We start from the raw sequence: 22,403 nt of genomic DNA, 5'->3' as shown, positions 1-22,403 counted from the left end.
GTTTTCACTAACATTTGAGCTTTTCATGAATACTTGGCATACGGCAGTTTCTGGATGGAGGAGAAAAATAAGTACTAACATCTGTTTCTTTTCTGTGTGTGATGGTTTTTTCTAAAACGTCCCTGAGTTGTGCTACATTTTAATTTGATCTAGTGTATGATTAATGGTGATACTAAGTTCTAGGGAAAAATAAACTTAAAAGATTTTGGTATTGTAGGCCCAGATTTTTATTTTTTTTTTAGGTGGAGAAGACCTCAGATGCAAAAAGCTGCATGGATCATTCCTTTAGTTCATACTATTTTATCATCATATGTCCATGGACACAAATGTTTATAAGTATGGCCTGGATTTTGATAGAAACTCAAATGATTGATGTTAAAACTTCTCTCTTTTCTCTGTCAGTGTAGTAACATTGACATTCTAAAATTCTACAGGGTACATGTGAGAGAAAAGTGGTTAAAATAATCCTTACCTTGAAAAATGCATAGTAAATATGTTACATATATTGGAAATTTTTTAAGGCTGAGAAGTTGTGCGCTCAATAAAAAAAATATAGTAAATCCCAAAGACTCCACCAGAAAACATTTAGAGCAAATAGGAGTTTAGTAAAGTTGCAGGGTATAAGGTCAACAAACAAAAATCAGTTGGGTTTCTCAACAGCAATGATAAATCTAAAAGGGACATTAGGGAAACAATTGCATTTACAATAGTATCTAAGAAAATAAAATACCTAGAGATAACTCTAACCAAGGACATGGGGGACTTATACAGTGAAAACTATAAAACTGCTGAAAGAGATTAAAGAAAACTTAAATAAATGGAGAGATGTTCTATGTTCATAGATTGGAAAACTTAGTTTTGTTAAGATGTCAGCATACTACCCAAAGAGATCTATAGATTTAATGCAATCCCAGTGAAAATTCCAACAGCCCTCTTCGCAAAAATAGAAAAACCAGTCATCAACTTTATATGAAATGACAAGAAGCTCTGAGTAATTAAAGCAATGTTGAAAGAGAAGAACAAACTAGGAGGACTCACACTTCTTGATTTTAAAACATACTATTAAAAAAAACCCATTGCCATCAATTCTGACTCATAGCGAAAACATACTAGAGAGCTACAGTAATCAAAACAGCCTGGTACTGGTATAACAATAGACACATAGACCAATGGAGTAGAATTGAGAGTCCAGAAATAAACACCTACATCTATGGACAGCTGGGGATAGGAATCTCTTCAATAAATGGTGCAGGGAAAATTGGATTTCCACATGCAGAAAAGTGAAACAGGATCCATGTCTCATGCCACACACAAAAACAAATTGAAAATGGATTGAGGACCTAAATGTGCAAACTAAAACCATAAAATTCTTAGAAGAACAGAAGGCAGTGCTGTCAGGCCTGGCTTTCAACAGTGGATTATCTAATATAATAACAAAAGTACAAATAGCAAAAGACAAATAAATGGTACCTCATAAAAATTAAAAACTTTTGTTCATCAAAAGACTTTACAAAAAAAGTGAAAAGACAAGCTACCGATTGGAAGAATATCTTCAGAGACCATATATCTGATAAGAACCTAATAACCAAAATATATATAAAACTTGGACAACTTAGCAACGACAAAAAGACAAATAATCATAAAATGAGCAAACAACTCAATAGACACTTCACCAAAGAAGACATTCAAATGGCCATTAAACACATGAAAAGATGCTCAGCGTCATCAGCCATCAGAGAGATCAAATCAAAACCACAGTGAGACACCACTTCACTACCAGTAGGATGGCTAAGATTAACTGGCCTAATAACATGTTCAGTTCTACTTAATGTTCATTGCACAGTGCCTGGGGTCTTAAAAGCTTGTAAGCGGCCGTCCAAGGCACAACAATTGGTTTCTTTTCACCTGGAGCAACAGAGGAAGGAGAGTCAGGAATAGGAGGAGGATATGGAATGTGTGGCTAATTGTCTCCAAGAACAACTGCCAACCAGAAGAACTGGATGGTGACCAGCTACCATTACTGAACATTTTGATGAAAGATTCCATAGAAGAATCCTGATCAAAAGGGAGAAAATGCAGAACAGAATTTCAAATTATCACGGACTCCAGACTTTCTAGAGTCGTGGAGGGTGGATGGACCCCTGAAACTGTTGCCCTGAGATAATTTTTAAATGTTAAACCAAAAATATCCCCTGAAGTCATCTTAAAAACTGAACAGTAGTTTAGCTTAACTAGTCAAAAAAAGGTTTGCCTTGAGCACTGTGCTCTTTTAAGAACTATCTCTCTGGGATCAAATTGACAACAGCACCTTGAAAGATAGGAACCTTAGGGGTCAATGAGTTTATGTTAGTGAGGAAGGAACAAGTCAGAAAAGGGGGGTGAGAATGGTTGCACAACTTGAAGTTTATAATTAGTGTCGCTAAATTGTGTACATATAGAAACTTGGATTGGTGTATGTTTTGCTATGTGTATTCTCAACAACAAAAAAAATAACATTTAGAAAAAAAAGTGTTGTGGTTTTGAGAGAGCAGTGATAAGGACTGAAGTTGTTTTATAAGGAAGTGGACCTTATAGAGCCTTAAGCGTGTTTTACGGAAGAGGAAAAAGAACCAGGCCACCTCTCTAAGCTTTTAATGGAGATAAGCTTATAATGAACTATAATTGACCATATTACATAGATAAAAGTCTCTGTTCTAAGAGATGAAAAGCAGTGGCATTTTCCAATTTTAATAGTATTAGCCTTTTTTTTTAATTAAATTTATTTATTTACTTGTTATTGTACTTTAGATGAAGGTTTACAGAGCAAATTAGTTTCTCGTTAAACAGTTAATACACATATTGTTTTGTGACATTGTTTGCCAACCCCAGGACGTGTCAACACTCTCCCCATCTCAAACTTGAGTTCCCTGTTATCAGCTTTCCTGTCCCCCTCCTGCCTGGTATTAGCCTATTTTTGTCTGATGTTCTGAATGGGCTACTTAAGACTAAGTGGTAGGGTTGTGTAAATGGCAAAATTTGCACAGAAGATGAGAAGTATAGATTTTTTTTTTTTAATCAAAGCAGAAAAAAAGAGAGATCTAGACTAATCTGTATTCATTTAGCTGATAGTCATTGAACACCTGCATGTATAAGGCATTGTTCTTGCTGCTGTAATGAATTCAAAAGCTGTTCAGGATATGGCCCCCATCCTCCAGGAGTATACAAAATAACTGTAGTACAAGATAAAGGAGAACAAAGAGATCATGTCCTTCTGGGGTATTATCATTTGTGAACTTGTCTATTCTGCTCTTTTATAAACTCCTTGAGGACTTTCTCATCTCTTCATCTTCCATAGCTTCTAGCACATTCTTACACTGCACATAGAAAACAGTCTAAGTATTTGTGGATTCAAGCTGCATAGAAGGCAAAGAAGAAGTGATGTTTCAGCTGGGCCATTCATTTGGAAGAAAAAGAAAGGGTCAAGATACTGACAGAGAAATGGAAAGTTCTAATGAACGTTAAGGGAACAGCAGGTAGGCCAGGTTGACTGTGGCTCTAAGTCTGGGAGAAGAGTGTTTGTTTGTTTGTTTATTTGTTTATTGTGCTTTAGGTGAATGTTTACAGTGCAAATTAGTGTCTCATCCCTACAGTGTGTCAGCACTCTGACCCTTTCCCTTTACACCCTGGGTTCCTCGTGTTCATTCTTATAGTTTTCCTATCCCTTCCTGCCTTGTCTTTCATTTTGGGGAGGGGTTGCCTGCCCATTTGGCCTCATGTACTTGATTGAACTAAGAAGCACATTCCTCATGTGTGTTATTGTTTGTTTTATAGGCATGTCTAACTTTGGCTGAAAGGTAGACTGCAGGAGTGGCTTCAGTTCTCAGCAGGGTGTCCCGTAGGCTATAGTCTCCGGGGTTCCTCCAGTCTGTCAGACCAGTAAGTCTGGTCTTTTTGTGTGAGTTTGAAATTTGTTCTACATTTTCCTGCCACTCTATCTGGAACCCTCTATTGTGATCCCTGTCAGAGCTGTTGCACCATCTAGTTCTTCTGGGCTCAGGCTGGTGGAGGCTGTGGTTCATGTGGTCCGTTTGTCCTATGGACTAATATTTTCCTTGTGTCTTTGGTTTTCTTCGTTCTCCTTTGCTCTGGATGAGATGGGACCAGCAGATGTACTTAGATGGCCGCTTGCAAGCTTTTAAGACCCCAGATGCTACTCACTAAAGTGGGATGTAGAACATTTCCTCTGTGAACTATGCTGTGCCAGTTGACCTAGATGTCACCCATGACCATGGTCCCCAGCCCTCAGCCCCAGTTACTTGGTCCCTCAGGGAGTTTGGATGTGTCTGTGAAGCTTTTTGACTTTGCCTTGGTAAAGTTGTGCTGATTTCCCCTATATTGTGTGTTGTCTTCCCCTTCACCAAAGTTAACACTTGTCTGCTAGCTAGTTAGTGATTTCCACTCCCCCCCTCCTTGTAACCGTCAAAGATTGTTTTTTTCTGTGTGTAAACCTTTTCTTGGGTTTTTATAATAGTGGTCTCATATTTGTTCTTTTTTGATTGGCTTACTTCACTCAGCATAATGCCCTCCAGATTCATCCATGTTGTGAGATGCTTCGCAGATTCATCATTGTTCTTTATTGTTGTGTAGTATTCCATTGTGTGTATGTGCCATAATTTGTTTATCCATTCATCTGTTGATGGGCTCTTAAGTTGTTTCCATCTTTTTGCTATTGTGAATAATGCTGCAGTGAACGTGAGTGTGCATATCTCTATTGGTGTGATGGCTTTTATCTTTCCAGGATATATTCCTGGGAGTGGGATTGTTGGATCGTATGGTAAGGGAAAGAAGAGTTTTGTGAGAGAAAACTGACAATAGAAAGTTGTGCCAGAATTGGAGAGGGCCTTGAATGTACACTAAGGAAATTCAGTTTAAGGGAGAATTATTACATATTTTTAACACCAAGGCAGCATTGTAAAAATGGTCCTTTAGGACGATGCACCTCACCAGTGCTGCAGGAGCTGCACTGGAAGGGGTGGAGTCTGGACGTGGGGCAGTCCATTAGGAAGCTCTTGTAGCATCGCAGGCCTGAGATTTGAAGGGCTGATCTAGGTTAGTAACAGAAGTAAGGAAGAAAAAAAAAAAAGATACATGAAACAGGCCTGTGACAAGCAGAGCTCACAGTTCAGCTTTCTTACTGTAACATCCGCAGTAACGAATTAGTGGTTTTCTCTGTAAAATCAGATTGTTGGCCTTTTTGCTGCCCAATTTATTGCCAAGCTCTTGCTGTCTTATCAGTGTCTTAGCTGCTTGTCTAACCAGTTGTTAAGCATGTTGACATCCACGAGTTTCAGAGAAAATCATCAGAATGCCACATGGGTTGCTAAGTAACTTGGGTTGGTAAATTTTTACTGGAACAAGTCATGTTTGTCAGTAGTGTTTTTAATTTAGTTTTTGTTTGGTTTGTTTTTGAAGTAACCTTTATACATTTGTTTCTGTCTGTTTGGTTGTCTTAGTTGGGATTTTGACAAAGTTGCTACTGTCCTGAACTGACAGAGGAAACCTGACAGGGTCCTCAGGGGATTGCTTAGAGCATCATAGTTACATTTTGGCAGAGCTGGAAAAAGAAAATGTTACTCAAGTTTCCGGTTTTTACTTAGCCACTAAGCCATATTGGTAATTTTAATTTTGAGGGCTAATTTTGAAAAGTTTTGACAGGCTAACTACTTAAATATATTGTGTCTAAGTTTATAAATCTTAGTATATGAGTTAATTTGTTTAAAAATTGAAGTTTTACCAAGCTTCAACTTGAAATTTAAACATTTTATTCAATTATCACATTATTAGCCAGTGCCTCTTGTGTGCAGTTCAGGAAAGCTGTTCACCATTTAGGCCCCTCTTTGGGTGCAAGCCTGTTTGTCAGCAGCGGAATTTGCTTATGATCCAGGTCCTCTATAAGGCTGCAATGTACAGCCACGTTCAGTGGCTTAGTCAATTAAGGCACACACATTTCTGGGGCTCTCCAATTAGAACTTTGTAAATGACTTTACAAAATTAAAAAAAAAAACCATAATGTGTTAGTGCCAAAAAGACTATAGAGTTTGGTTGGTTTTTATCCTTTTTCTGGGGAGGGCAGGCATGTAATAGAAAAATGCAAGAACACATAAATTTGATATACATTTCCTGGTTTTCACTGGACTCTCTAAAGGCTAAGCAGAATCCCCCTCCCTCCCCCAAGATCTTTGACTCTCAGATTTTTCTTCCTTTAAAACCAGTTGTAGTCAAGTCGATTCTGACTCATGGCGACCCCATGAGCATCAGAGTACAGTTGCATCCGTAGGGTTTTCTTGGCTGAAATCTTGATGGATGCAGACCCCAGGCCTTTTCTTCCAGGGTACCCCTGGGAAGGTTCCGACCGCCAGCTTTTGTGCTCGTAGTTTGTACCCCCTAGGGACCTCCAATCTCGGAGAAAGAAGTCTTTCCTTTTCAAAGCAAATATCTTTCGCTACCTTGCTATGTTAATCCTGTTCCCTCAAAGACCTGGTTTTATCAGTCACTAAGTAGTACATCTTTTGTATCCTAAATCTTTCTCCCTACGTGTCCCTTCTTCTACCACTGTTGAAACTGCTCACACAAAGATCACCATTTTCCAAAGTAGTGATTTATTCTCAATCCTCATTCTTATCAGCTTTTCTACAGCATTAAAAAACGAAACCTGTTACTGTTGACTTGGTTGTTAATGAACATTCCCATGAGTATTCTCCAAGGTCGTCCTCTCACTAAACATCCACATTCCCTTGGCTATTTCATCTCCAACCCAATCTTAATTTTTTTTTTTTAAAACCTCTTTTTAAAAGCGCCTGAGCTAGATTTGGAGTGCCTGAGTGGTACAAACGATTAAAACTCTCAGCTGCTAACTGAAAGGTTGAATGTTAGAGCCCATCTGGATGGGACTCGGAAGAAAGCCCCGGTAATCCACTTCCAAAAAATTGGCCATTGGAAACCCTGGGGGCACAGTTCTACTCTGACACACACAGGGTCACCGTGAGTCAGAGTCGACCTAACAACTACTAGTTAAGCTACGTTTATCTAGGTGTCTCTCCTGAGTTTGAATTTCTTTTCTGATTGTCTGTTAGAGTGCGCCTTGCAGACATCATTCCTATTTCTAGTCTTCCCATACCTACTGACACTGGGTTCCTGATTGCAGTAAACATCACATCCTTGCAGTTGCTTTGGCTCCACGTGTCAGCATCAGTCTTCAGTGCTTTCTGCCGTTTCACTACTGTTCCCCTTCCTGGCAGTTGCCAAGTCCTATGGATTCTTCCTTTTAAATATCTTTCATTTACCCCTTCTTTTCCATTCTCATGACTCTAGTTATGACTCTTTTACTAAGATTATGATGGTATCATCATCATTAACCATCACAGAGATGCATATCAAAGCCACAGTGAAGTACCGTTTCACTCCCCCTAGGATGGCTGAAATTTAAAAAAACTGAAAATAAATGTTGATAAGGGTATGGGGAAAATGAAACTCTTACCCATTGCTGGTGGGAGTGCAAAGTGATACAACTGTTGTGGAAAACAGTGTGACAGTTCCTCAAAACTCTAATAATAGAACTATCATATAATCAAACAATTCCAGCATGAAAACAGAGACTCGGTTGGGGGGAGGAACAACTCAGAAAAGGAGAGTAAGAACGGTTATGCAACTTGAAGAATGCAATCATTGTCACTAAATTGTACTGGTAGAAACTGGTGAATTAATGTATGTTTTGCTATGTGTATTCTCAACAACAACAAAATAAATAAAATTAAAAAAATATTATTGTGATAGTTGCTTAGCTAGTTCTTTATATTTCAGGGCATCTCTTTACTATATATACCCTGTTAACAGCACGTTTCTGATCATGTCACTCTCCTACTTAAAACCCTTTGACAGCTTCATTTAATATTCAAAATAAAATTAAGCATTTTAAAATCCGTCTGCAATCTGCTTACTCTTCTGATCGTATATCACATTCAACCTTAAACCATTTCTCTGAACACACCCTACATTTCTGGCCTCAGAGTCATTGCCCAAGCTGTATAGTGTGTCTCTTTCTTCCTTTGACATCCAGCTCACAAAACCTCCACAAAACCTTTAAAGATGTAACCATCAAAATTAATGTTTTTCTTTTCATCTCTGTTAGCATTTTGGACCTCTGTCATAGCACTTAGCACATTCTGTCCTGTGTTATAGTTACTTCTGACATCTGTCTCTTCAACAAGATTGCGAGCTGACTCATTCCTTTCATGTAGTAGACACTCAATAAATGTTCGCTGAATTAATCTACTCCAACCCTCTCACGTTATAGATGGGAAAATTGAAATCCAGGGAGGTCACACAGTGGCAGAGCCAGGACTAGTTGCCAGGTCTTCTGTCTTCTAGTTCAAGAACATTTCCCTCACAGTAACCTGTTAACATTGTTGTGTATCGTGTGAACATTCAGTCTGTATTGAGGTCGGACAGTTCAGTATTGTACTACAGAACAAACACTGGGGCCCTGTTTATGATCTTTTTATTTATGTAAACAATTACTTTTTATTTGAAATCTTTGTACATGTGAAGATCATGATGTATTTCTATTCTGTTTTCAGCTTCATGTTTCCAGTTGCAAGTGGAATAAGACCCCCTCAAGGTATGTGAAAGCTTAGGTTTTGAACTTTTATTTTTCACTATTATGTTTTTGAAATTAGGGATTAAATAGACAAAATAGGAAGTAAGTTTTATTGCTGCCAGATAGAGTAAAATGTTCCTACTGTTTTGAAAGTATATGATAGTTACTTTTAAAATTTCTCAAAAATTATGTAATTTCAGATAGTAATAGGTATCACCCCTCACTTCTCTCAAACTTACTAAACATTATGCTAACAGATTGTTATCTTACTTCAGAAATTCAAGGAGACTTTTAGGACAAGAATATTAAGAGCAGGTGACAAAAATGAAATGACCTTATTCTCTTAATGACGTCTTCCCCCTTCTCGTCTTTGCTAGATTGGGAGCTCCACAGGGCAAGGGACCACATCTGCCTTATGCTTATTAGTGTCTTCAGCACCCAGCTTGCTGATGGCACAGAATACGTTCTCTGTAGATGTTTGTTGAATGACTGAATGAACCTCTTTAGCTATTCTATGCTGTCAAATTTTCTCTGTATAAATTTGATCTTACTATTAAAAAAAAAGCTGCCATCAAGTCAACTCCGACTCGGGGCAGCCTTGTGTGTATCAGAGTGGAACTGGGCTCTGTAGGGGTTTCAGTGGTGGATTTTTTTAGCATAGATTGCTAGGCCTTTCTTTTGAGGAGCCTCTGGGTCGACTCGAACCTCCAACCTTTTGGTTAACAGCCGAGCATGTTAACTGTTGGCACTGCCCGGGGACTCTGGTCTTACAATAATCACATACATGAAAAAGATGACATAATCTGATTCAGTTTAAACCAGTTAAGTCTCGGTTTTATTCCTAGACATTTCTCCATTAGGTGTACTCCTTTCCTCTTGATTGCCAACAAGGGTCCACCTATATGAATTTTAGCCTTCTCTTCAACTAAACAGTAGTAAAGGGATGTGATCTTGATCTGTGCTGCTGTGCAACTAGGGCAGAACACTGAAGGAGAAATGTATCTGGCCTTGTCTCTCTTGCTTCTTTCTGCTTACTGCACACATCCCTGCCGCCAAGGTGCTTCTGAAAACTGGTCCATCTCACAAAGCAGTGTTAATTGGTTATGGTAGACTTGATAGAGAAACGGAAACTCGTAAGTCACCAAGAGAGATGAAGGATAAAGAGCGGCTCAGTAGCAGGCCAGTGGCTCACACTGACTTTGTCTGCCTTTATAATCAGCAGTGGAGGTTGAATTTCAGGTAGAATTTTCTAAGGGTTAGTTGTATTCTTTTCATTGTGTTCACATTTATGCATTATTTAAGCTGTCTGTAGTTAGGTGTGTCCCAGATTTACATCAAATGGTTTGAGATCTTTTGTTCTTTAGAAAGGCACTACAGAGTTATGCATTCATTATCTTGGTTCAATAATTTGCATTTTTATAAACTTTCAAGCCAAAATCTACATACAGAATGAAGGAATGGGATAATAAGAGAACCCAAAAGGTTGTCTGATATTTTTTTTCTGGAATTTGAAATTGGTTTTGAGATTCTTTTTGAAAGTATGTTAAAATGAATATTGAATGATACAGGAAGCATCAAAAGAAGATAGAAAGAATACATAGAGTCACTGTACCAGAAGGAATTGGTTAACATTCAGCCATTTCAGGAGGTAACATATGATCAAGAACCGATGGTACTGAAGGAAGAAGTCCAAGCTGCACTGAAGGCATTCACGAAAAGCAAGTCTCCAGGAATTGATGGAATACCAATTGAGAAGCTTCAGTAGATACAACGCTGGAAGCACTCACTCATCTATGCCAAGAAATTTGGAAGACAGCTACCTGGCCAACTAACTGGAAGAGATTCATATTCGTGCCCATTCAAAAAAAGATGATCCAACAGAATGTAGGAATTATCGAACAATATCATTAATATCACACACAAGCAAAGTTTTGCTGAAGGTAAATCTAGAATGGCTACAGACATCCTGAAATGGCTGAACGTTAACCAATTCCTTCTGGTACAGTGACTCTATGTATTCTTTCCATCTTCTTTTGATGCTTCCTGTATCATTCAATATTCATTCTAAAATACTTTCAAAAAGAATCTCAAAAACAATTTCAAATTTCAGAAAAAAAATTTCAGGCAACCTTTTGGGCTCTCTTACTATCAACAGGGAACTGCCAGAAATTCAAGCCAGATTCAGAAGAGAATGTGGAATGAAGGATGTTAGATGGATCTTGGCTGAAGGCAGAGAATACTGGAAAGATCTTTACTTGTGTTTTATTGACTATGGGAAGACATTTGACTTTGTGGATCATAACAAATTATGGATAACATTGCAAAGAATGGTAATTTCAGAACACTTAATTGTGCTGACCAAGAGGCAGTCATTTGAACAGAACAAGGGGCTACTGCGTGGTTTAAAATCAGGAAAGGTGTGCATCAGGGTTGTATCCTTTCACCATACTTAGTCAATCTGTATGCTGACCAAATAATCCTAGAAACCAGACTATATAAAGGAGAAATGGCATCAGGATTGGAGGAAGACTCATTAACAACTTGTGATATGCAGATGACACAACCTTGGTTACCAAAAGTCAGGAGAACTTGAAGTTCTTACTGGTAAGGTCAAAGGCTACAGCCTTCAGTGTGGATTACATGTCAACAAAAAGAAAAATTCTCACAACTGGACCAATAAGCAACATTGTGATAACCGGAAAATATTAAAGTTGGCAAGAATTTCATTTTACTTGGACCCACAATCAGTGCCCATGGAAACAGCAGCCAAGAAATCAAACAATGTATTGCATTGGGCAAATCTCCTGCAAAGACCTCTTTTAAAGTGTTAAAAAGCACATATGTCACTTTGAGGACTAAAGTGCACCTGACCCAAGTCATGGCATTTTCACTTGCCCTGTATGCTTGCAAAAGCTGGACAATGAAAAAGGAAGGCTGAAGAATTGATGCATTTGAATTATGGTTTTGGTGAAGAATATTTAATATCCCATGGACTGCCAGAAGAACAAACAAGCCTGTCTTGGAAGAAGTGCAGCCAGAATGCTTCTTAGAAACAAGGATGGCGAGCCTTCATCTTGCTTACTTTGGATATGTTATCAGGAGGGACCAATCCCTGGAGAAGGACATTGTGCTTGGTAAAGTAGAGGGTCAGCATAAAATAAGAAGACCCTCAATGAGATGAATTGACACAGTGGCTTCAACAGCGGGCTGAAACATACCTACTACCGTGAGGCTAGCATAGGACCGTGCAATGTTTTGTTCTTTTGTACTTGAGGTCACTATGAGTTGGCACCGACTCAGTGGCATCTAACAGTAACGATGCTAGAATGGGCTCTTTGATCATTTAAAGACTTTAAATTATGCCTGGATTATTTTAGAAAGTATATACAAGAAACTGATAGCATGGACTACCCCAAATCATGTGTAGGTAAACAGGAGACAGGAAGAGAAGGAGACTTATTTTTCACTTTATATACTTTCAGGCCTTTTGGATATTGTACCAAATGCCTGAATTTCCCACTCAAGAATAAAATCAAATAAATTAAACAAAGCTTTACATCCAAAGAGATAAGAGAGGAAACATCTTAGTATGGATATGTTCAATCTGTGCATTGTAATTCTCCATGAGACCCCAGGCCTTTGCATTTGCTGTTCCTTTGGAATAAAAACCGAAGTCATACCCACTGCCATTGAGTCAATTCCAACTCACAGCGACCCTATAGGACAGAGTAGAACTACCCCATAGGGTTTCCAAGGAGAAGCTGGTGGATTTGAACTGCCAACCTCTTGGTTAGAAGCCAAGCTCTTAACCAGCACACCACCAGGGCTCAGTTTCTTTGGAACGTTCTTCCCAAATATCTGCAAGGCTAGCTGTCTTACTTCCTTCAGGCCCTTGTTCAAAATGTTACCCTGTAGTGAAACCTTTCCTGACTGTCCTATATAAAATAGCAACCGCCCCTTCCCTGACTCTTCCTTTTCCCTCTTACCCTGCTTTATTTTTAGTTTAGCTCTTACCACCAGCTGATACAGGTTTTTTTTTTTTCTCTCTCTTTCCCAGTTAGACTGTAAGCTCCTGAGGGCAAGAACCTGTTTTTTTCACTCCTGTATCCCTAGAATGGTGCCAGGCGTGGAGTAGGCAGTCAAATATTGGAATACATGATTGGTTGAATGAATGAACAAATGGCATGCTCCTAACAGCTGTTACCTACAAATGCGAATGTCCATGCTTCCAAAATTAAATAAATAAAGGTACACAAAAACCACCAAGTAAACATGGTATACCCTTCTGAGTCTTTATTTTTTTTACTTGAAAATGTGGAAAGCTCCATATAATAGAACAAACGTGGGTATAACCGGTGGTAAAAGGCAAAATTAAAATGGAATTTGTATGTAGGAATTTTATTTTATTCACCATTGTATACTGAGCATATAGAACTATGCCTAACATCAAGTAGGCATTTAATATTTATTAAGTCACCACAGGGATGTGTGTTTATTCTCCACTGCTGTTAGGGATACTTCATGGAAGAGTTTGGGAGGTACTAATCGAAATCATATTTTTATGATAGTTTTCCTGCCATTTCATTACGTACTTTGCACAGTGGTTGATGGTTGTTTTGTGGTAAATGTTATAGTAACTATTCCTGTAATGAAAGGGAAGAGGAATAAGAGTTCGTTAGGTACTAAACAGTTTCACAAATGAGAAACCGAGGCACTGAAAGAAGTTAAGTGGCTCAAGGTTGCAAAGCTAGTAAGGTGACATTTCTAGTCAGCCTCCAGAGTTTATGCTCCTGCTAATAAATTTGTTATCTGTTGCTGTGTAACAAATAACTCCAAAACTTAAAACAATAAACATTTATTACTTCACACTGTGTCTATGGGTTAGGAATTGTAGAACAACTTTGCTGGGTGGTTCTGGCTCAGAGACTCTCATGAGATTGCAGGGTGTCGGCTAGGACCAGAGTCATTTGAAGGCTTGATGGGGCTGGAAGATGTGTCTCCAAGGTGGCCAACTCACATAGGTGACAAATTCATGCTGCCTTTTGGCAGGAGGCCTCAGTTCCTCCCAACATGGACTTCTTCATAGGACTGCTTGAGTATTCTCATAACATGGCAGTGGCTTTCCCCAGAGCAAGTGATCCAAGAAGACAAGGAGGTAGCTGCAGTGTCTTTAATACCTAGCTTCAGAACTTGTACACTGTCGTTTCCACAGTATCCTATTGGCTATATTTGTCAGTCCTGTTCATTGTGGGAAGAGACAATACACAACAGTGTGAATGCCAAGAGGCAGAAGTCATTGGGGCCATCCTGATGGCTAAATACCACAATTAGGCCATACTGTTAAATTTTTTAATATGCATAAAAATTCTGTCAAATAGATGGTATTATCCGCATTTTACAGGTGAAGTTTTGTAACTTGCCCAAAATCACATAGCTATGTAAATCGTAGAGTTGGAATTCAAACTCAGACTTACTCCACAGCCTAAGTACTTCTTGCACTACAACTTCGCTGCCCCTCAAGTAACAAGTCCTTTATGTGCTTACAGTTTTAAGAAAATGAAGTTTCTGAAAACACGTAGATGTCAATGATGCCTTTTTGTTTTTTTAGCAGGCCTAATGCCAATGCAGCAACAAGGATTTCCTTTGGTCTCTGTCATGCAGCCTAATATGCAAGGCATGATGGGAATGAATTACAGCTCTCAAATGTCTCAAGGACCTATTGCTATGCAGGTACTTCTTTATCTGATTGTTTACGGATTTATTGTTTGTTGCTACGTGTCTGCATACTACCAGCTAAATGTAATTTTTGGAAATAAGTATAGCCTGCCTCTTAGATGACTTTCTTCAAAATTAAATGAAGACATGTTCATAAGAGTGAGAGAAAACAAGAGAAATCACTTAGGGAAAATCTGGCAACTTCTTTATTTGCATACCGGCGTAGACGAATTTAGAATGACGTTTTGGAATATTTAGGGGACTGATTCCATGAGGTAGCATTGTTAGAAGCAGCAGCACTGTTCTCATGAAAGGAGCAGTGTCATGTTTGAAAGGCTCAGAGCCAAAAATTACTATTCTTTATATTGAATTAACTCATCCGATCTTCATAATAACCTTTTAAAGAGGCGGTATCCCCACTTTTCTGATGAGGAAACTGAAGTTTTGTGAGGATACTCAAGGACACAGTGATAGTAAGCTGGGATTTGAACCTAAGTCTTTAATACCTCTGTACTTAACCATATAATACAGAGTTCTCCCAGTAGGGGAGAAATTGGCAGTGGTGTATTGATTATGGTAATGGTGAAATATTTGCTGTGTGCTAGATATGGAAAACAAGAATGCAGTCGTACAAGACATCAGCCGGGGAAAAAGAAGTAGGCTGTCTGCTAAAAGACCCCACAAGTAGCATTCTTTTTTTTTTTTTTGATAAATTAAATGCTTAAAAACCTGACTTTGTCAGCATACTGAGAACAGACCTATCTCTTAATGAGCTTAGCAGTAACGGCACACATAAGACTGATAAATACAGTCAGACTGATACTTTATCCATTTACAGCTAATCACACGCTTAAATATGAAGTGTGAACCTTAGTGAATTCTACAAAGGAAGTGTACATATGTAGTGAGAAAATATAAAAGGACTTAGCATTGGGAGTCAGAAAAATTTCTCTGAGGAAGTGACATTTCAGCTGAATCTGAATGAAAAGTAGATATTAGGCAGATGAAGAGATGGGAAAAGAACACACTGGCAGAAGGAGCTGCATGTGTAAAGGCTCTAAGGCAGGAGGGAGTGTGGCATGTTTGAGGAACTGAGGCAAGCAGGGTCCAGGTCATACAGGGAACTTAGAGACCATGTTAAATATTTTGAATTTTCTCATAAGAGCATTAGGGAGCCATTGAATATTTCTTTTATTTTTTATTTTACCATTGAATATTTTAAAGCAGCAGAGTGACATGATCAGATTTGTGTCTAAAAGATCATTCTGGTTGCTCTTTGGAGAACGATTGGAGGGAGAAAGGAGAGCAAGAGTAGATGTGCGGAAAATCATTAAAAGGCTGATGTAGGAGAGCAGATGAGAAATGTTGCTGACTTAAATTAGGGTGGTGGCAGAGGGATGGAGAGATGGGTGTTTTTGAGAACTACTTCAGAAACAAAATCAATAGGACTTGCTGAGTGATTGGATATTGGAAGTAAAGGAGACAGTGGGATCAAGCTGACTCCCAGTTTTCTGCATGAGCAACAAACTGGTGGTGCTGTTAATAAATTAAACACTGGAGGAGATTGTTTGGTGATACATAATGACATTCAAGTGGAGCTGTCCAGAAGCAATTTAATAAATTGACCTAGAACTCACATGTGTCACTCTGGGTTGAAGATTATAGGTTTGGAAGTCATCAGCATATAGAGGCAATTGATGCCAGAGGTGTAAATGGGAACATCAAGGAAGACTGTAGACAGAGAAAATAGAGCCTTCAAGATTTCAACATTTAAATCTCAGTAAGTAAGTTGCCAGTAGAGGATATCGAAGAGGAGCAGCAACGTAAGTGAGGGAAATAAATAAAAGAAAGCAGCACGAAAAATATGCCATTAAAGCCAAGAAAAGAGGAAGTTTTAAGAGAAAGCAAGTAGTTAACTTTGGTAACTGCTGCAGGGAAGTAGGTCACTGGGTAAAGCAAGCTACAAGGCCACGCCTAACCTCAGTGGGGCAGAAAGTGCAATCCTCCCGTGTGACTGGAAAGAAGAGAACAGAAATACTCTTGAAAGCACACGTCTATCACAGTGCATATAAAACTATATTGAGTTTTTTAATGGCTGAATAATATTTCATACTATAGATTTACCAGCATTTCCTTATTGATGAACAGTTAGTACATTATCCATTGGATTTAGCAACTCACTGGTGACTTTGATGAAAGCAATGCAATTTTGATGGAGTGGTGAGAAGGGGGTCAAAGCCAAGTTAGAATGGACTGAAGAATTAAATGGAAGGTAAGAAAATGGAGAAGGTAAATATGGACAACTCTTCGGGGGAACAGAAATACTCATGTCCACATGATGGATGCATTCTCTCTCAAGCCAAATGGGAAATTAAATCATAATCAGAAGCCATTTGATTGATTTTCAATAAGGAAATCAATGTCCCAGAGACTTAAAATACTGATTGTACATGGTGGGTGTATGCTTTCTATATACCACTTACATGAGGCAATATACCTTAGCATACATGGGCGTTAGAGTGGCTAGGCATGAGTTTGACTCCCTCCCTGTCCACTTACTACCATATTCCATTGATTCTAAAATGACCATTTTTCTCACATGTTAACACACCTGAAGACAGACTGCATCTTAAAAGGGATGGCACCTTTGAATCACTGTCATCCATTCATGAGCTAGCTATCATCACCTGTACATATGTGAACTTAATCATAACTGTTTAAAGTAAAGGGATAGGGAAAAATACACAATATAAATATTAACAAAAAAAGCTGGCATAGCAATAGTAAAATCAGACAAAATAGATTTTAAGGCAAAAATCCTTAAAAAGCCTAGAAGTAAGGAGGGTCTTTCATCATTGATAAAAGGCTACACTCCCCCCAAAAGATATAACAGTTCCAAATTTGTATGCACCTAATAACCTGGCCTGAAAATGTATAAAGTAAAAATTGGCAGAATGTTAAGGAGAAACAGACAAATCTACAATCAGTAAAGATTTAGGTTTGAACAACCTTCTTCACAAACTTGACTAATGGACGTATAAGAGCATGCTGTTCCCGACAACTGCAAAAAATATGTCTTCTTTTTAAGCAGACATGGAATATTTATAAAAATTGACCATATAATGGGCCATAACAAACCTCAACACATTTCAAAGAATTAAAACCTTACATAGGACTATGGTATAGACTGGACTACGTTAAGGATCAGTTTGAGATTTGTAATCAAGAATTTAAAGCAAATCACCAGTGTTTTTCTTACCAGCAAGGTTCAGCTGTTTGGATATAAGCATAAGAGAAGGTGATTAGTTGACTCTAACCGAGGATGAGGTTTCCCAGGAGACCATACTGAGGAATGAGAGATAAGGGAGTTAAGGATATTTACAAGAGCATTATAATATTGAACCCTGGAATCTAAGCTGGACGGGAAGAGAAGTGAGGACGTGATGAGGGTGACGGATGGTGGGAAAAGTGGTAAGATTAATAGATGGCAGGTATTAACGAGGGAAGAGAATTGCTGGAGTAGATGAACCGGAAGGATAGGAGGTAATGCTCAAGTGGCGGGATTCTTAAAATCAAGATTTTGGAGATGATGCAGTTACTGGTACTGAAAAGACTGAGGATACACTGTGACCATGGAAAGCTGCATTGGTATGTCGGGCATGATTATGGTGAGGAGATCTAGACCTGAGAGGCCACAGTGTTAGATGAGTCATCTACATGATTGTCAACATCACCAAGAACAGTTTAAGGATAGAATGGAAGATAGCTGAGTTCCGAAGACGTCAGTTGAAGAGAGAGGGAGTTGAGAGTCAGTAGACGACATGAACAGGGTAGGATAAAAAAATCCAGTAACAAGAAATTAAATGTATCCCAGGTTTTGGAAGGAAGAGAGAGGAGACAAGGTTATAAGAAGGAAAGGGGCTCATTCCCCACCTACAAAGAATGTTGAAGCAGCAGCAACCTCCAAATGAGAGGGGTTCAGAGGATAGCCAGTTTCAGTCAGTGGCAGAAGGGAGACCTTTCAGGGGGGAGACTGAGGAGTAGGGGAGTTTTCACTCACTGAGTTAGCCATTGTCATTGCTATCATCATTATAGTATTCGATTTTGTGATTAGCTATTGTGTTACACTGTTCTTATTTCTGGACACTTCAGAAAGTTTTATACTATTGTATTGATATATCACTTATTGTTGATTAAGTATATTTTGTTTTTTATAGAAGTTTAGGTATTAAGCCTGTAATAACGAACATCAAAACATTCATTATCTGATCAAACAGACTGGAAAATCAGGTTTAATTCTTTTTGTAGAATGACTACTGTAAGTCATGTTCTCAGCTATTCTTGAAATTACAGAGATAGTTAAGATATGATGCCTATTCTCAAAGAATATGGATTAGTGAGCTCATAGGAGTATAAATTGTGCGTGCATGTTTGCATACACACACAGCCTGAAAGATTTTACACACACACACACCCCGCCCTAGATAGTTAGCAGTGTTACCTCTGAGAACACAAAAGGAATGGAAGTGAAGGAGATGTTAAGAGAAGCCTATGATCTTTGAATCTTTTATAAGAATGCATTAGTATAGTTCACAAATTTAAAAAAATTAAGAATTAATGGAAGTTACAGTTTTTCTTTGTGATAATTAAAAGGAGAAATTTTGTTTTTTAAGCTTTCGTTTGTTTCTTCTAGGCAGGGATACCAATGGGACCAATGCCAGCAGCAGGAATGCCTTACATGGGACAAGCGCCATTCCTGGGAATGCATCCCCCAGGCCCACAGTACACTCCGGACATGCAGAAGCAGTTTGCAGAAGAGCAGCAGTAAGAGACCTCTAGGGTTCAAGGATAACAAAGATACATGAGAACAGTTATTTTAAAACTTGTCAAATATTCTCTAATGCAGATTTGAATACCAGAACAGTCAAGTTGCCTTTCAAAATGTTGAAAATACTTTTACTGTAAGTTTAGAGCCAGAAGAGACCCTATAGATGCTCTTATTCAACCCTATTTTACTTGTATAAGAGCGTGGGTGGCTTAAGCGGTTTGCAGTCGGCTGCTAACCTAAAGATTGGCGGTTCCGACCCACTGAGTGGCTCAGTGGAAGAAAGACCGGGTGAACTCCTTCCAGGAGGATTACAGCCGAGAAGAGTCTGTGGAGCAGTCCCGTTCTGTAACGTACAGGATCGCCACGAGTCAGAACTGACCCGGTGGCACCCGGTTTGGTTTGGTTTACTTTACATCTGGGCAAATGAGGTCCAAAGAAATGAAGCAACTTGTCAACTAAGGTGTATTAAGCTTCTTAGTGCTACTGTTATAGATTGAATTGTGTCCCCCCAAAATGTGTGTCAACTTGGTTGGGGCATGATTTCCAGTATTGTGTGATTGTCCACAGTTTCATTATCTGATGCGATTTTCCTGTGTGTTGTAAATCCTACCTCTGATGTTAATGAGGCAGGGTTAGAGGCAGTTATGTTAATGAGGTAGGACTCAATCTACAGGATTAGATTGTTTCTTAAATCAATCTCTTTTGAGATATAAAAGAAAGAAGCAAGCAGAGAGACAGGGTGCCCTCATACCACCAAGAAACAAGAGACAGGAGAATAGCGTGTCCTTTTGACCCAGGGTCTCTGCGTTGAGAAGCTCCTTGACTGGGGAAGGATCGATGACAAGGACCTTCCCTCACAGCAGACAGAGAGGGAAAGCCTTCCCCTGGAACTGGCGACCTGAATTCAGACTTCTAGCCCCCTAGACTGTGAGAGAATAAATTTCTGTTTGTTAAGGCCATCCATTTTTGGTATTTCTGTTACAGCAGCACTGGATAACTAAGACAGCTACTATAACAGAAATACCACAAGTGGGTAGTTTGAAGATCAGAAACTTATTTTCTCACAGTTTAGGCAGCCAGAAGCCAGAATTCAGGATTTCGGCTCTGTCCAGAGTGGGGGAAAATCCCTGTCTCAGCTTCTCTAACATTCTTCTTAGCGTTCCTTGGAGATCTCCACATGGCATCTGTCTTTCCCCTATTCTGTGCCTACTCGGGAAACCCTCGTGGTGTAGTGGTTAAGTGCTGTGGCTGCTAATCAAAAGGTCAGCAGTTCGAATTCACCAGGCGCCCCTTGGAAACTCCAAGGGCAGTTCTTCTCTGTCCTATAGGGTCACTATGAGTTGGGATCACCTTGACGGCAGCAGGTTTGGTTTTTGGTGCCTACTCTGCTCCTTTTATATCTCAACAATGATTGATTTAAGATACACCCTACACTGATACGGTCTCATTAACATAACAAAGAAAACCTTATTCCCAAATGAGACTACATCCACATTTATAGGGGTTAGGACTCCAACATGTATTCCAGGGGGACACAATTCAATCCATAACACAACGCTACACAGTTACTGACAAAGGCTGGAACTAAATGCAGGCCTTCTGGTTCCAGATCGTTGTTCTTTCTTCCAGATGACACCACCTTCCCAAGTGGAAGTTTCTTTTTTATATGCAGAGCAAAGAGTGTCTTTATGTTTGTCTGCTTGCCTATCTGATTTTGAGAATACTTTTACATGAAAAAAGTTGTCTCCTCCCCTGGCAAATTAGACAGGAAATAAATTCATATGTATTACTTAGGTAGAACATGTTTAGACTCATTTCAAATATTTTGAGATTAATATAGTGGGAAAATAGGATTCTCATTAGAACAAAATTAGATATAATAGCAGTGGAGTGAGTTCATAGATCAACAAATGCAAAATGAGTATAGCATAGTTGATAATCCCCGGAGGTGGTTCTTCACCAGATTCTTTTTCTTATAGAAAACGATTTGAACAGCAGCAAAAACTCTTAGAAGAAGAAAGAAAAAGACGTCAGTTTGAAGAGCAGAAACAAAAGCTCAGACTTCTCAGTAGTGTGAAACCCAAGGTAATGTATCCATGCCGTCCCCGCAAACATGCCTCTTCTCCTTTTTTGTTGCTGAGATAGCAGCCCAAGCTGAGGCTGTGGTTGATTCGTTTTGGTTTGTCGTGTCCTGAACTGAAAAATTTTCCTTTTTCTGTAAAGATGCTCTATTGCTGAGGAGTAGGATATCAGCCGTTATCTTCTCAGCTCCTTATTACTATGGCAATATTCATAATCTTTACTTGGGAACCATTAATCCTAAACTTGTGTGTGCCGTTGAGTGGATTCCAACTCAGAGAGAACCTGCAGCAACCCTATAGGACAGAGTAGAACTGCCCTGTAGGGTTTCCAAGGCTGTAACCTTTGTGGAAGCAGATTGCCATATCTTTCTCCTGGAGAGCAGATGGTGGGTTCGAACTGCCCACCTTTTGGTTAGCAGCCAAGCGCTTAACTACTAGGCACCAGGGTTCCTTAATCCTAAATTTGCTGATACGAAAATGCATTTCTCTTAATTCAGGATACTTAATATTTAGTAGCACTATCATAAAGCATTTATAAATAAGACTTTTAATTTTTTATTTTCAATGGAGTATCCTTTTATACATTTGCTTTGTACATTTATCAGTGCCTTTTTGACTTGGGAAATCATTTTGGCAAAAATGTTGGAAATACACTAATCTCTCTACTTTTAATTGGGGAGGTTTTCAAGGAAGCAAAAAAAGTGAATGAACGTACATATTTTTGTTGTTTCTTAGACAGGAGAGAAGAGTAGAGATGATGCCTTGGAAGCCATAAAAGGAAACTTAGATGGGTTTTCCAGAGATGCTAAGATGCACCCCACTCCAGCATCACACCCCAAGAAACCAGGTAGTTTTAATTTTAAGAGATGTTAAAATTTTCTTTTCTTTAAAAGTGATTTATAGTCGCAGTAACTGACCATTGTATGTGTTAAGAGTCAGAGCTGAACTCTTCCTTCTAGCTAAGTGCAAATTTGGATGGTTTAAAATTTACAGTGAGTTAACTCTTTAACAAGGGATGGCACATATATGCTCCAGCTATATTTTCCACCCCTGGAGGTTTATTGGCAGGTGTTTGAGCCATTTTAGTACATTCTGGCGTCATGGCAGACACTGGTGCAACTGCCTAAAAAATAAGGAAGTTGGT

General features: G+C 38.9%; 1 protein-coding gene across 14 annotated transcripts in view; it reads left to right on the top strand.

The window, feature by feature from the left end:
• Positions 1-22,403, top strand: part of SYNRG (synergin gamma) — a 72,941-nt gene that overhangs the window by 1,297 nt on the left and 49,241 nt on the right. For 11 of the 14 annotated variants that reach the window (XR_002786835.2, XR_010318383.1, XM_023553493.2 and 8 more), the window contains exons 2-6: positions 8,616-8,656; positions 14,244-14,365; positions 19,044-19,174; positions 21,158-21,263; positions 21,995-22,106. Coding sequence is in view for 12 of the 14 variants with exons in the window: in XM_023553493.2 (XP_023409261.2) it covers positions 8,616-8,656; positions 14,244-14,365; positions 19,044-19,174; positions 21,158-21,263; positions 21,995-22,106 (512 nt within the window). In the remaining 2 variants the exon portion in view is untranslated. The remainder of the gene's footprint in view (positions 1-8,615; positions 8,657-14,243; positions 14,366-19,043; positions 19,175-21,157; positions 21,264-21,994; positions 22,107-22,403) is intronic. The other 3 variants (XM_023553492.2, XM_023553488.2, XM_023553487.2) reach the window with 1 other exon arrangement.

This window comes from Loxodonta africana, chromosome 18 (genome assembly GCF_030014295.1).
Source record: "Loxodonta africana isolate mLoxAfr1 chromosome 18, mLoxAfr1.hap2, whole genome shotgun sequence".
Lineage (NCBI taxonomy): Eukaryota > Metazoa > Chordata > Mammalia > Proboscidea > Elephantidae > Loxodonta > Loxodonta africana.
Note: the sequence above shows the minus strand (reverse complement) of the source record. Positions and strands in the feature narration are given on the sequence as shown.